General features: G+C 40.7%; 1 protein-coding gene across 2 annotated transcripts in view; it reads left to right on the top strand.

Moving 5' to 3' along the window:
* Positions 1 to 11,819, top strand: part of AP1M2 (adaptor related protein complex 1 subunit mu 2) — a 46,959-nt gene extending 35,140 nt beyond the window's left edge. Inside the window, exons 6-12 of one of the 2 annotated variants that reach the window (XM_015820641.1) lie at positions 5,625 to 5,751; positions 6,283 to 6,425; positions 8,017 to 8,088; positions 8,422 to 8,580; positions 8,972 to 9,097; positions 9,475 to 9,550; positions 11,027 to 11,819. In XM_015820641.1, the coding sequence (XP_015676127.1) occupies positions 5,625 to 5,751; positions 6,283 to 6,425; positions 8,017 to 8,088; positions 8,422 to 8,580; positions 8,972 to 9,097; positions 9,475 to 9,550; positions 11,027 to 11,049 (726 nt within the window). In that variant the 3' untranslated portion in view covers positions 11,050 to 11,819. The remainder of the gene's footprint in view (positions 1 to 5,624; positions 5,752 to 6,282; positions 6,426 to 8,016; positions 8,089 to 8,421; positions 8,581 to 8,971; positions 9,098 to 9,474; positions 9,551 to 11,026) is intronic. The other variant, XM_015820642.1, reaches the window with a different exon arrangement.
* Positions 11,820 to 12,053: the final 234 nt, after the last annotated feature.

The following is a 12,053-nucleotide window of genomic DNA, read 5'->3' as shown; positions in this document are numbered from 1 at the left end:
TTACTCCCCTTACTATTCCTTGTATTGCATGTTCCGGAATAGCCCACATTGGGATTTTGAAGTTTAACTTATATGAATACTTTTTCCAAACTCTCAGCAATGCAATCCTTAAAATATGAGATTTAAAAGCCCGATCAATTTTCTTATCAAAAAATAAGTAAGCATGCCATCCATAATATAAGTCCCAACCCTCAAGTATTTCCTCTTTTTTTTGAAGATTGTAAATACATCAGCTCTTTTCCAATTCCCTGGCAGTTCCCTGGTACTCCAGGAGCTTTGAAAGATTTTGTTCAGTGGTTCTGAGATCACATGTGCCAGTTCTTTCAGAGGTTTGGGATGCAATCCATCTGATCCTGGTGATTTGAACATGTATAGAGTAGATAGGCATTGTCTTGCCATTTTCTTACCTATTTTAACTTGTATTTCTATTATGTCTTTTAAGGTATTAAGATTTCACTCTGGCATTCTCTAAAGGTAAAATACATTCATGGGATGAGAACTGTATATAATCTAAAATCATTTATACGGTAATTAATTATAATGTCTTTTTGTCACTGCCCCCACTATCAAATTGACTTGAATCTATATCTCCCAATGTTGAGATTTAGCATAATAAGCACAAGTCAATGCATTACAATAGATATTAGTTTGAGAAGTTTATGGTTGTAGAGCAAGATCACACATGTGGTTTTCATTTACTCCTCAAATTTAAGATATTGAGATATCTGAGCATTAAGATGCTGCTCCCAGGGGATCAAAAGCCAAATCACACAAGCTTTTATTATTTGCTCCTCTAGACTCACCTGTACATAAACACAGCCATGACCTGAGAGCTCCACCTTGTACTGGCCAGGGATCTCTGAAAGGGAGGCCTGCTGCAGCACCAGCCGATTTTGCTTGTTCACATGGAATTCATGCTGGAAGCCTTTGCTGGATGTTACCACCACCTTTAGATTTTCTATCTCAATGAATGTCAAAGCTGCATACCTGGCTAAACCTTGCAGGGAAACCACAGTATCCTGAAAGGAAGTAATAATGTGGTAAAGTTTTTAAGTGCATTCTATGTTGAAGCAATTAAACTTCATGCCTGTGTAATATTATTGTTTAGTTTTTGGATTTCAGCAGATTGGGATTGGGATTGGAATTCTGGTTGTTAAAATTCTTGTGGTTGTAAATCCATGATCGGACTCAATTTTACAATGGCTGTTAAGCAAGACACCATGGCTGTTAAGTGAACCATGTGGTTGCTAAGTGAACAACACTGTCCTAAGCACAAATCCGTTTTATGGAATGACAGTTTCTTAGGAATTTGTAGAATACCTGATGGACAAAGTCACTCAGGTCCATTCCCAGTTGGAATCTGTTGGAATATTCATGAGCAGGAAGAGTCATGTGGTAACTCAGTCAGCCAATGTGAAGAAAGTGCTACTGAGTCTGTGCAAAAGGTTTGAGTTAGAAGCTGAATTTTGGTTTCAAGTTTCAGGTCTCTGGTCTGTCTCTGCTGTAAGAAGTCTTCATTTATGCTATGTTGCTATGAAGAAGTATATATGGTATTGTAAATATTTTTATATGAATATAAAGAGTTTATTTGAATCAGCTAAATGCAGTCAACTGTGAGAGCTTCTGATTTATTTTTACCAACAGAGAAATTAAAATTCTCTAACAGGTTATGGGCCCAGAGTTTACTAAGGACTGCATTGTAATTTGAAGCTGGAAGAAATTGCCTATGTTTAGAAAAGTATAAGAACAAGGCAGAATTAGCAGAATGGCTGCAATGGAATTTAAGGAAAGCTCTGTGCCTTGTTTAGGGCAAAAGAATTACATTATCTGGGCAGCAAAAATGGAATGTTTGCTGAAAGCAAAAGAGCTGTGGTATATTGTAGAAAATCCCCCACAAGTGTTTGCAGCTATTGATCATAAAAGCCATGATCAAGCCATGGCCTATCTCATCTTGAATTTAGATGATGAACAATTTCTAAATGTTGCAAATCTAAAGACTGCAAAGGAAATTTGGCTGAAGTTGAGAGCTGTGCACGTGAATGTTTCTGCATGCAATATAGTGCAATTGTCAAGAAAACTTTACAGAGCCTGTTTGCAACCAGGTGAATCTGTGGAACAGCATTTAAATAAAATGCNAAAAAAAAAAAGATGTCATCTAGGTAAATAAGCACCCCTTTGTACAGGTAGCACATCATTTACCAATTGCATAAATACTGCTGGTGCTCCTTGTAATCCAAAAGATAGAACCCGAAACTGGTAACATCCTAAGGGGCAATTGAATGCTGTCTTCCATTCGTCTCTCTCTTTTATTCTGATCTGGTAATATGCTTCTCTCAAATCTAGCTTTGAGAAGATTTTCCCTTTCGATAGGTGGGACAGCATGTCTTTCATGAGGGGAAGAGGGTATAGATTGCTTTCACTCACTGTGTTCAGAGCTCTATAGTCTATGCAGAGGTGAAGAGTCCCATCTTTCTTTTCTCAGAACAGAACAGGGGCAGCTATTTTTGGCTTTGCCGGCTGAATAAAACCCCTTTCTAAATTCTTGTCTATGAATTTCTGCATCTCCTCCAATTCTTGTGGGCTCATGGAATACAATTTAGGTTTGGGAAGTTTAGCTCCTGGCAGATTTCTATAGAACAGTTCGTGAGCCGGTGGGAGGGCAGTTCACTGGATCTTTCCTCGCTAAATACTTCCGCCAGGTCTCTATATACCTCCAGTATCTCTGGTAGTTCCCTTCCCCCCCACTGCAGCTTTCTCAGCCGGGGTTCCACCATTTCAGGGCTGGGCTGATGCCTTGGCTAATTCCCCTTTCGGGAACCTGAATTCTGCTGTTCTCCAGTCCACCCGTGGGTTCCACTTGGCCAGCCATGCCATGCCCAGGATAAGGGGACATTCCATGCCAGGAGTCACCACAAATGTTATAGTCTCTACATGGTCCCCTATGGCGAGTTGGATTGGCAGCATAGCTAGTATGGCGGGCATTCCCCCTGCTATGGACCCATCTAATTGACCGAAAGAGATTGGTTTCTTCAGCCTCCTCACCGGAATTCCCAAATTCCCCACTAACGTTGGGCTTATGAGGCAGCGGGTGCGGCCAGAGTCAATTAATGCCCCGATTTCCACTCTCTCGGGCATGCCGGGGGCCAACAATTCTACTGTCTGGGTGAGGGGCACAATGGGTCCACTTACCAGGGGTTTGTCTTCTGAGTTGTTGTCCGACGAGTTGGACATTCCTCCTGGATTGGTCAGAGTTCCCTTTCCTCGTTGGGCTGAGGCAGGGAACTTGATGACTTCCGTCTCTTCATGGCCATCTTTTTCAGCTTTGCTGAAGTCTTCCCGGGTTTTCCAGCTGGGGCTCGATCAGGTTTCCGGACAGGGCTGTGTGAGCAGCATTCAGCTGCATGGTATCCCTCCTTCCCGCATTTGAAGCATCCTGAGGTTCTTTTGGTTGCTGGTGCTTGCTTTGCTGGCTCATGAGTTGGATCTGATGGCGATCGTCCCCACGATCTTCCCCCTCATTGTTGTCTCTTGGCCAGATCGATCTCTGCCTCTTCGGCCAAGATGTACCAGTCTTGCAATTGGTAGGGGTCTCCTCGGGGAATGCAGGCATCGTAGAGGTTGTAGTTTAACCTGTCCTTGAAATGGCTGAGCAGGATGTCTTCCTGCCAATTCAGTTTGCTGTCCAGAGCTCGGAACTCCTGGGTGTATTCCGCTATGGGTCGCCTGCCCTGTTTCACTGACTTTATTCACTCCCACGCTTTCTGATCAGCTAGGGGTCTTCAAAACGACGTCTAAGGGCTGCCATGAATTGATTGAAGTTTTGTAGCTCTGGTGCATCAACATCATGGAGGTCTACGACCCAGTCTGCTGCGATGCCATCCAGGGCTGTTTGCACAATGCAAACCCTGGCTCGATCACTTGGGATGTTGCGGCCGTATTCCCCAATGTAGTTCAGCACTTGGGACAGGAAAAATCCCAGGCGCCGTGGCTCCCCACGGTACTTCACTTCCAGTGGCAGGAACTTCTGGATGGATCAGTGTCTCTTCTTCCATCTGTGTCGTCTCTCATCTCTCTCCGTAGTTGCTGCTCGGTGAGGGGTGGCAGTGTTGGCGGCGACAGCTACGGTTTTGGTGTTGGTTTTGGACAGTTCTGGGACTGCTGGTTCAGCCCCTCCTTTGTCTGTCCCTTCTGTGGAACCCAGGCTAATGGTATCCCGGTATGGGTCAGATTTCTCTTCTCTCATGGAGTCGAGCGCTATTTTCATCATGTCGATTGCTTGCTCCAATGGGCGGTCCTCATTGTCTTCACTAAGGCAGAGAGACCTCTCCATCTCGACCTTCCAACCTGGTTGATGACTATCTTGTCTGAGTGTAACCTTCCTGGACTTCTCCCAATCCTCCTCCTTTCCGATACCCATCGACCACCTGGGCTTATGGTGGTGTTCTGCGACCACTACCTCTTCTGATGAGCTCGAGGATTCGGAGCTGGAGTATTTGCAGGGATCTGCTCGGTTGGAGGCTTCCCCCCCCCATCGCAGGTTCTTCTCTCTCCGTTCCAAAATCTGACATGGTTTGCTAAGTCCCCCAGTAAGGATCTTCCTTCTGGGCTGACTGTTACTGCAGATCCTGTCTAATGTCAGGGCCCACTTTAATACCTCATCCTAAGGAAGCAGAACTCGTGGAAGCAGTTTCTTCTAAAAGGAACTTATATTAGGAGAAGCTGATAGCAGGCATGATAGACAGGATCTGAGGGTTTCCCGCCCAGATCAATAGGTTAAAAAAGTCCCCAGCAAACCCCACCCCAATAGTTAATCTGGTCAGTTCGAATGGGCCAGTCCTTAGGTGTTACGTCCGTTGTAGGAAAGAGCTGATAACACTGGTCTTTCCCAGGCTCGTAGCAATGTTGTTGTGGCTTCGTACCTTCCCTTCTGAAATGGGAGATAAGCCAGATGCCCAGAGGCACATTTCTTTCTCACCTCAAGGTAACATCAAGGGAGAGACAGTTCAAAGAGCAAGTATGCAGAGATAGCGAGAGGGATACATTGTAGCGATAGAGAAAACAAAGAGACAGCCAGTAGCATCTTCCCCCTTCCCCTCTAGGAGTATGACAGAACCCAGAGTAATAGAAGAAATAGAATTAGAGAGAGTTCCCCTTAAGAATATATGGGTTCTGACATCTTCGGATGTTGTGGGTTCTCCATCAATGGATGGAATGGGACAACCCACCACGGCCAATTCGCTGTGGCCATCTCACCACGGCCAACTCTCCATGGCCAACTCAATGCAGCCAATTCACCACGGCCAACTCACTGTGAGACAATTCGCCACGGCCAATTCGCCACAGGATAACTGACCACAGGATAATTTAACAATTCAATTTAATTATCTAAAATAAATATAAAATTATTTTAATTTTCATTCACATTTCATTTTGTCATTATTACTCTACCTTTTGAGAGTTTTCTAGGATTACCCATTCTGATTTAATGGTGGTGAAGTTTTTGTTTCCATGTTTTGCTGGGAACTTCAGCATGACTATGTTCAAGAGGAGGAGGAGCCATATTTCCTCATGGAGAAGAGTGTGGAGAATAAATGGAGGACCTCAGACCCTACTTTGTCTTTCAGGTTAATGCCAATGGGAATGTCCTGCTGAGTGAGATAGTGGGTGCCATCAAACTGAAGGTGTTCCTTTCTGGTATGCCGGAGCTACGCCTGGGTCTCAATGACAGGGTGCTTTTTGAGCTCACAGGACGTAAGTAAATCACAGTGTGGTGGCATGAGTGTTTGGGGAGGAATGGACATAATAGATGGAATCTCAGATTTGAGTCTGATGTCAATAACATCTTTGCACTTTCATATCCATCTAGAATGTGTCAGATTGGTTATAAAGTTAGGATAAAGAGCAAGTCTGCAATTCTTTTTGAGAATGTCTATAAAAGTCCACACATTTTGGTTTAATTTCAATAGACTATGCTGTAATTGTTAATTGTTAATTTTTAACAATTTTAATTGTTAAATTTTATTTAGTTTTTAGTCCCCTCCCCCATAACTTTATATGTTTCTTTTGTAGCATATTCTGGGATTTGATTATCAGAAAGTAGGGCTCACTATTTTTCTTCTTTTTGTGTAAAACTTTGCTTCCATTGAGGTCTTAAAGTTCTGTGAAGCTTCAAACCAAAACAAGCAGTTTTTTCTTAATATGTCTAGAGCTGAAAGTAAAGCTGAAATTACCTTTTGCTGGAAATCATATTTGTCTTTTAATAACTGTACTTCTGACTTTTAGGTGGAAAAAATAAGTCTGTGGAACTCGAGGATGTCAAGTTCCACCAGTGTGTGCGACTATCACGTTTTGACAATGATCGTACTATCTCCTTCATTCCACCTGATGGAGATTTTGAGCTTATGTCATATCGCCTGAGTACACAGGTAGATCTTTGAAGTGGTCCTGGGAATGGAACACAGAAAAAAATATCCCAGAACTTTACTAGCACAAGAGTGATCTCATCTTCCCTCTGCTGAGATAGATATCCCTGTCAATGCTGCTAATATTGAATATTCTTGCTTTGACAAAATAGGCAGAACTGTCTGGTACTTTTAGAGTTAATTCAGATGAGAATGAGAGAGGAGAGAAAAGCCCGTGGAAGGGGACGGAAGTGAATCTTTGCCCTCCAGGTTAATTGGAAGATGTGAATCATGACCCCAAAATAGGGGAGGGGAAATGCCTGGAATGTTATGTGCAAAGGAAGGAAAATTCAGATCTTGGCATTCTCCATGCCGTGCTGACACTCCTTAACATTAATAAAGGCTTTTTAGGTTAAACCACGCCTGAAAGTTCTTTGAAGTGTTTCATTAGTCAGACACATGACATCCCTCCCTTGCTTGTGGATTCACCAAGACAACACCTACACTTTACTAATGATTGATGTCCAAGCATGGCAGTTGCCCATTTCTAAAATAGTAGAAATTGCTGTGGAAGGGAGGTTTTATTTTGGTAAGGAGACAACAACAGAAAATATGTCCAGATAATTAATAGTTTCCTTTTTCAAGTAGGCTGAGTTTTTGCCAATCACAAACCTGTCTATTGAGATATCTGACAAACTTTACAAGCATGATAGATGCCTAGTAATGGCTGTATATAGTGACTGGGTTCACATTTTGCACCAACAAGCCAGCCATGCATGTAACACATGCAGCCAGTCCAAAAGAGTCATAGGGTTTAATGCAAAGTATGAACTCAGTGGTACACAAAATAATTAGATATGCTCTAGAGTAGAATCTCAGCATTTTTCTTCTTCTTCTGAGCATTTTCCCACCAAAATAAAATTAAATATGGTGTTGCAATGATTAGGATGCAGTATTATGGGCAAACTCTGCCAGTCTGGAGTTCGATCCTGATGGGGCTCAAGATTGACTCAGCCTTCCATCCTTCCGAGGTTGGTAAAATGAGGAGCCAGTTTGTTGGGGGCAATATGTTTATATTGTAAGCCGCCCAGAGAGTGCTGTAAAGCATTGTGGGAAGGTATATAAATCTAAGTGCTATGGAAAATAGAATACAATACTTTTCAGCTAAAGATAGTTGGGGCAGTTCTGCCACCCAGGACTATATCTCCTTATCAGTCGTTGAATAGTATTGATGACATTTTTGCAGTTGACAAGAAAATTAGCCATTCTTTTATGGTTTTATTTAAACATATTTCTATGCGGCTGTAATCAAAAATGACTTGGAAGCTGTATAAATGATTGTTAGATTATGTCTAAGGGTGTTACCCCTGCTGTTGCTACATTAAATAAGGCCGCTTAACTATGCAGGTCTAATTAAATATACTAGAACTCCAAGGAGATAAGTTTCATCATATTTAATACAATAATCTTTGGACTATTCTACACCCTCTATTATATTGGAAGCTTTGAAATTCATGCATATCTTTCTTTCTTTCTTTCTTTCTTTCTTTCTTTCTTTCTTTCTTTCTTTCTTTCTTTCTTTCTCTCTCTCTCTCCTTCTCCCCATCCCAACAAGATGAAACCTCTCATCTGGATCGAATCTGTCATTGAGAAGTTCTCTCACAGCCGAGTGGAGATTATGATTAAGGTGAATTCCCCTGCAAGACCTCCAGTGTAAAAAAAAAAATACTAGATCCTAATAAAATGCACACTCCTGTCTTGAGTAGGGGGTTGAACTAGAAAATTTCTGAGGCACTTTTCAGCTCTACAATTCTATATTATGCAGTATGTTCTATGTTCTAAAGCTATGGATTTTGCATAGCCTGCAGAAAAGAGCATGCCTATCTTCATTGGATAAAAATAAATGAGTCCAAACTATCTTGAGGTTTGGATCTTTCTCTTGTGTCAGAGCCTTAATTGATCAGGGAAATATATCTTTTTCGATATGTCATTTTTTATTCTGATTTTTTTTCTCTAAAAGGCAAAGGGCCAGTTCAAAAAACAATCAGTGGCCAATGGTGTGGAGATAAGTGTGCCTGTCCCAAATGATGCTGACTCACCCAAATTCAAAACCAACATTGGCAGTGCAAAATATCTGCCTGAAAAGAATACTGTTGTCTGGAACATAAAGTCCTTCCCAGTAAGAAAAAATCCTTTTGTTTTTCTCTGATCAGTGTCTTACATCTTTCATATCAATAGTACATTCCAATCAGTTAGACTTTCACCAGGAATATTCAGTACATTATATGGTTCTTTTGCTGAATTTGGAGTGGGGCATTATTTTATTGGAGAGCTCTTAACTGTATCTTGAAGTCTCTGACAAATATTGTAAGAGCCACTGCTAGGGTGTTATAATAGGTAATGAATTCCTTCCAATTAGATTATAATGGAGCTTGTGCTGTGATAAAAGCTGGCAATGGTGGCAATGAGGGTTTGCCTCCTGGTTATTAGAGCCAGAATGTGGAAACAATTGGTCACGAAATTTGGATTCAGATCACCAGAAAAGGCTCTATTATATTTTGTATTTGCAGGGTGGTAAAGAATATTTGATGCGAGCCCATTTTGGGCTACCCAGCGTTGAGAACGAGGAGCTGGAAGGTCGGCCACCCATCTCAGTCCGATTTGAAATCCCATACTTCACAGTCTCTGGGATTCAAGTAAGCCAGATTTGATGGAGAAGTGAGAATGGAGACATTTTGAGCCCAGGACCATATAAGATCAGGTGGTATTAAGGAAGAGAAAAGAAAGCTGGGATGACTGGAGGTTGTGAGCCTATGGATGGCTGCAGCTAAGCTTAGGTTACTATTACTAATTGTTGCAATGCTTTTCACAATTATTTAAATTACTATATATGCCAAATACTTGGGATTATTATCATTCTAAGCTAGAGAGGGAAAGGTGCTTTGACCACATTGTAGTGGGAGGTTAAAATTGGAAGCCTTGAGATGCCATCAAATTTGAATGAATTAAAGATAGTTAATGCACTTTCTTTTTTCTTTCTTCTCTCTCTTATCTATTATCTCACTTTGACCAGGTACGGTACATGAAGATAATTGAAAAGAGTGGGTACCAGGCTCTGCCATGGGTCCGCTATATCACCCAGAGTGGAGGTAAACTTTAAAGCCCATGAAGAAACTGGATTTATATATAGCTACTGACCATATTCACCCAGCATACTAAACTTAGTATTGAGCATAGTTATGGCATTAACATTCAAATGTGCTCCAGAAACCAAGAAAGCCAACATTTGCATGATGTATTCAGTGCTTTTTTGGGGGTGGGGGAAAAAGGTGCTGGAACTCACACACGTCATACAACCCGCCTTGCCTACCCTACAAGGTTCCATCCAAAAAAGGTGCCAGAACTCCGTTCTGGACATTCTATGACAAAAAAAGCCCTGGATGTATTAATCTTCTTTCTGGTAGCTATCTGAACAATCTTAGCCAACTGGTTTGGTTTTGTGCAAAAATCAATATTTAAAAAATGTCCAGTCACCTATGTGTGAGTTAGAGTTAATCTGCATACCATGAAAGCAAACTAATAATTTCCCTAGCGCTTTTGTTTATGAAATAATCCTCTGCACTCATGAGTTGAAATACAAAGCCAGAACACATGAAATGTTCTGCTTTATAGAAATTCCTACACTCCATATCATTCTTCTGGAGGAGGAATGGCTAATTTTAACTATCAAGTAGCCATTAATCTAGATTCAGACCTAAGATCAGTTCAATAAATATCTGCTAAGTTATTTCCTCCCACCGCATCCTCTTGTTTTTCTAGAATATGAGTGATTATTCTGCAGAGCTCTGGATTGGAATTTTAAATGTAATATATGGGATCCTATCTTATGGTAGACTTCTGAAATGAAGCCAGCAAAAATTGTTGCATCTTTGCTAGGCCAAATTTGCAGTGTGTAAGAACTATCAATAACTACTAGTTCTGAGCCTATGCAGTTCTCCTGACATCAGAATTGGTATTCAATGCTGGAGCGTATGAATTGGTGCTGCTATACTGTCTTGCTTGTAGGCTTCCCACGAATATCTAATTGGCTCTTGCTGAATTAGATAGCCCTTTGTTCCTTCTTATGTTAACTTCTCCTTGCTGGATGAGGCTTGCAGAAAGCATTTGATCAAAGCCCTTAAATATTTCTGGAAAAGTTGCCTTATATTGTTATAAGAACATGCTGTTTACAGCCTAATTTTGTCCAGATGTTTTTCATTTGGACAAAAAAGGTTTTACAGAATTCCATAGTGTGTATGCATAGGACTTTCACATCCAATATCCATTATGTTGATTGTGTTTGCCATGATCTAGAGGAAAATTCCCAGATGTTACAAATATTTGGTTGTACAGTATTTTCCTGAGTTAAATGTGAGGTTGCCAGATATGTAGACAGTAATAGTCCTAACTTCACAGGGAAACTTTGAGATTTAGTAAGTTTCAAAACTTCTTCCAAATGTGAAAATTTTCATTTCATTTTCACTTTGCAAGTTCCCCCCTGAAAGAGATATAACTATTTGCAGTCAAGAAGATTCCTTGCTACATAGGAGCTTAAGTTTAATTTATTTGATACTTTTTTCCCCCAGATTATCAACTTCGGGCACATTAATCGCATGACTCCACAAACTCTGATACTCTCAAGAATGAAGAAGTCTGAATGTCTTTTAATCCAGGCTCTATCTGGACTGATCTTGTATATTTGTGTCCTGGCAAATTGCTGCTCTGGTCCTCATTCCATCCAACCACAGCTTGGGTTGATAGTTGTTGGACAATTACATCTAAGTTTGGTGTGGGTGGAAGAGAATTATAGCCTATTCTTATTCTTCTTGTTGCCTACAATGGCACATATACTGCTTCCTAGCTTGAATGGAAGCAACCCTGTCTGTATACTGTGCCTTGCAAAGCTTTTGAGTGAAAAAGCTTTGATGAGTATAGCCTTCATTCAGTATCTCTCTTTTAGAGAATTCCTGAGACAAAAAAGCAGGTGTGACAGTATCATTGGTGGGTGAGTCTCTTTATTTGGAAAGCTTTATCCAGGGGAATTGATGTTGCCTCTTACTAGTGCCTGAATAGAATTCAGTTCATCCTGAAATGTAACCAAGTTTCTTCAGAGGGAGAGTTGTGTGCAGGAAGAATGTAGTGACAGAAAGAAGAATCTACAATTTTATGGAATCAAGAACTGCAGATCTAGGTTGAACTCTCAACTTGTACATGAATTTTCTGAGAAATTGTGGGAAATTCTTAATCTCTGTTCACTTTTTGTAAAATGAGAATAGCAGCTGCCTATCTCTTGTTATAAAGATGATGAAATGACTTAATAGTTTCTTTGTTCTTAAAGTATGACAAACTCTAAAAGGACAGAAATAAATCTTTTTCAGTGAAATTAGTATTGTATTGTGGTATGATATTCATCCTTTTTTCCTTTTTGTTCCCAACAGATCAGTGTTGCATTTTAGTTTTACTAGTGTTGAACCCCTGGATTGAGGTTAGAGTTACAGATATGAAATATTTGGGGAAATATGACAAAAGCCAAGGGAGCTGGATTGGAGTGGCATCTACGGTAAATACTAGCAAACTAGTCAACAAACAATTATTTGCTTGAACTGATCAAGG

The sequence above is a fragment of the Protobothrops mucrosquamatus genome, unplaced genomic scaffold, assembly GCF_001527695.2.
Source record: "Protobothrops mucrosquamatus isolate PMUCROS unplaced genomic scaffold, P.Mucros_1.0 scaffold1154, whole genome shotgun sequence".
Classification (NCBI taxonomy): Eukaryota; Metazoa; Chordata; class Lepidosauria; order Squamata; family Viperidae; genus Protobothrops; species Protobothrops mucrosquamatus.
The sequence above is the reverse complement of the archived record's forward strand: the minus strand, read 5'-3'. Positions and strand labels throughout refer to the sequence as shown.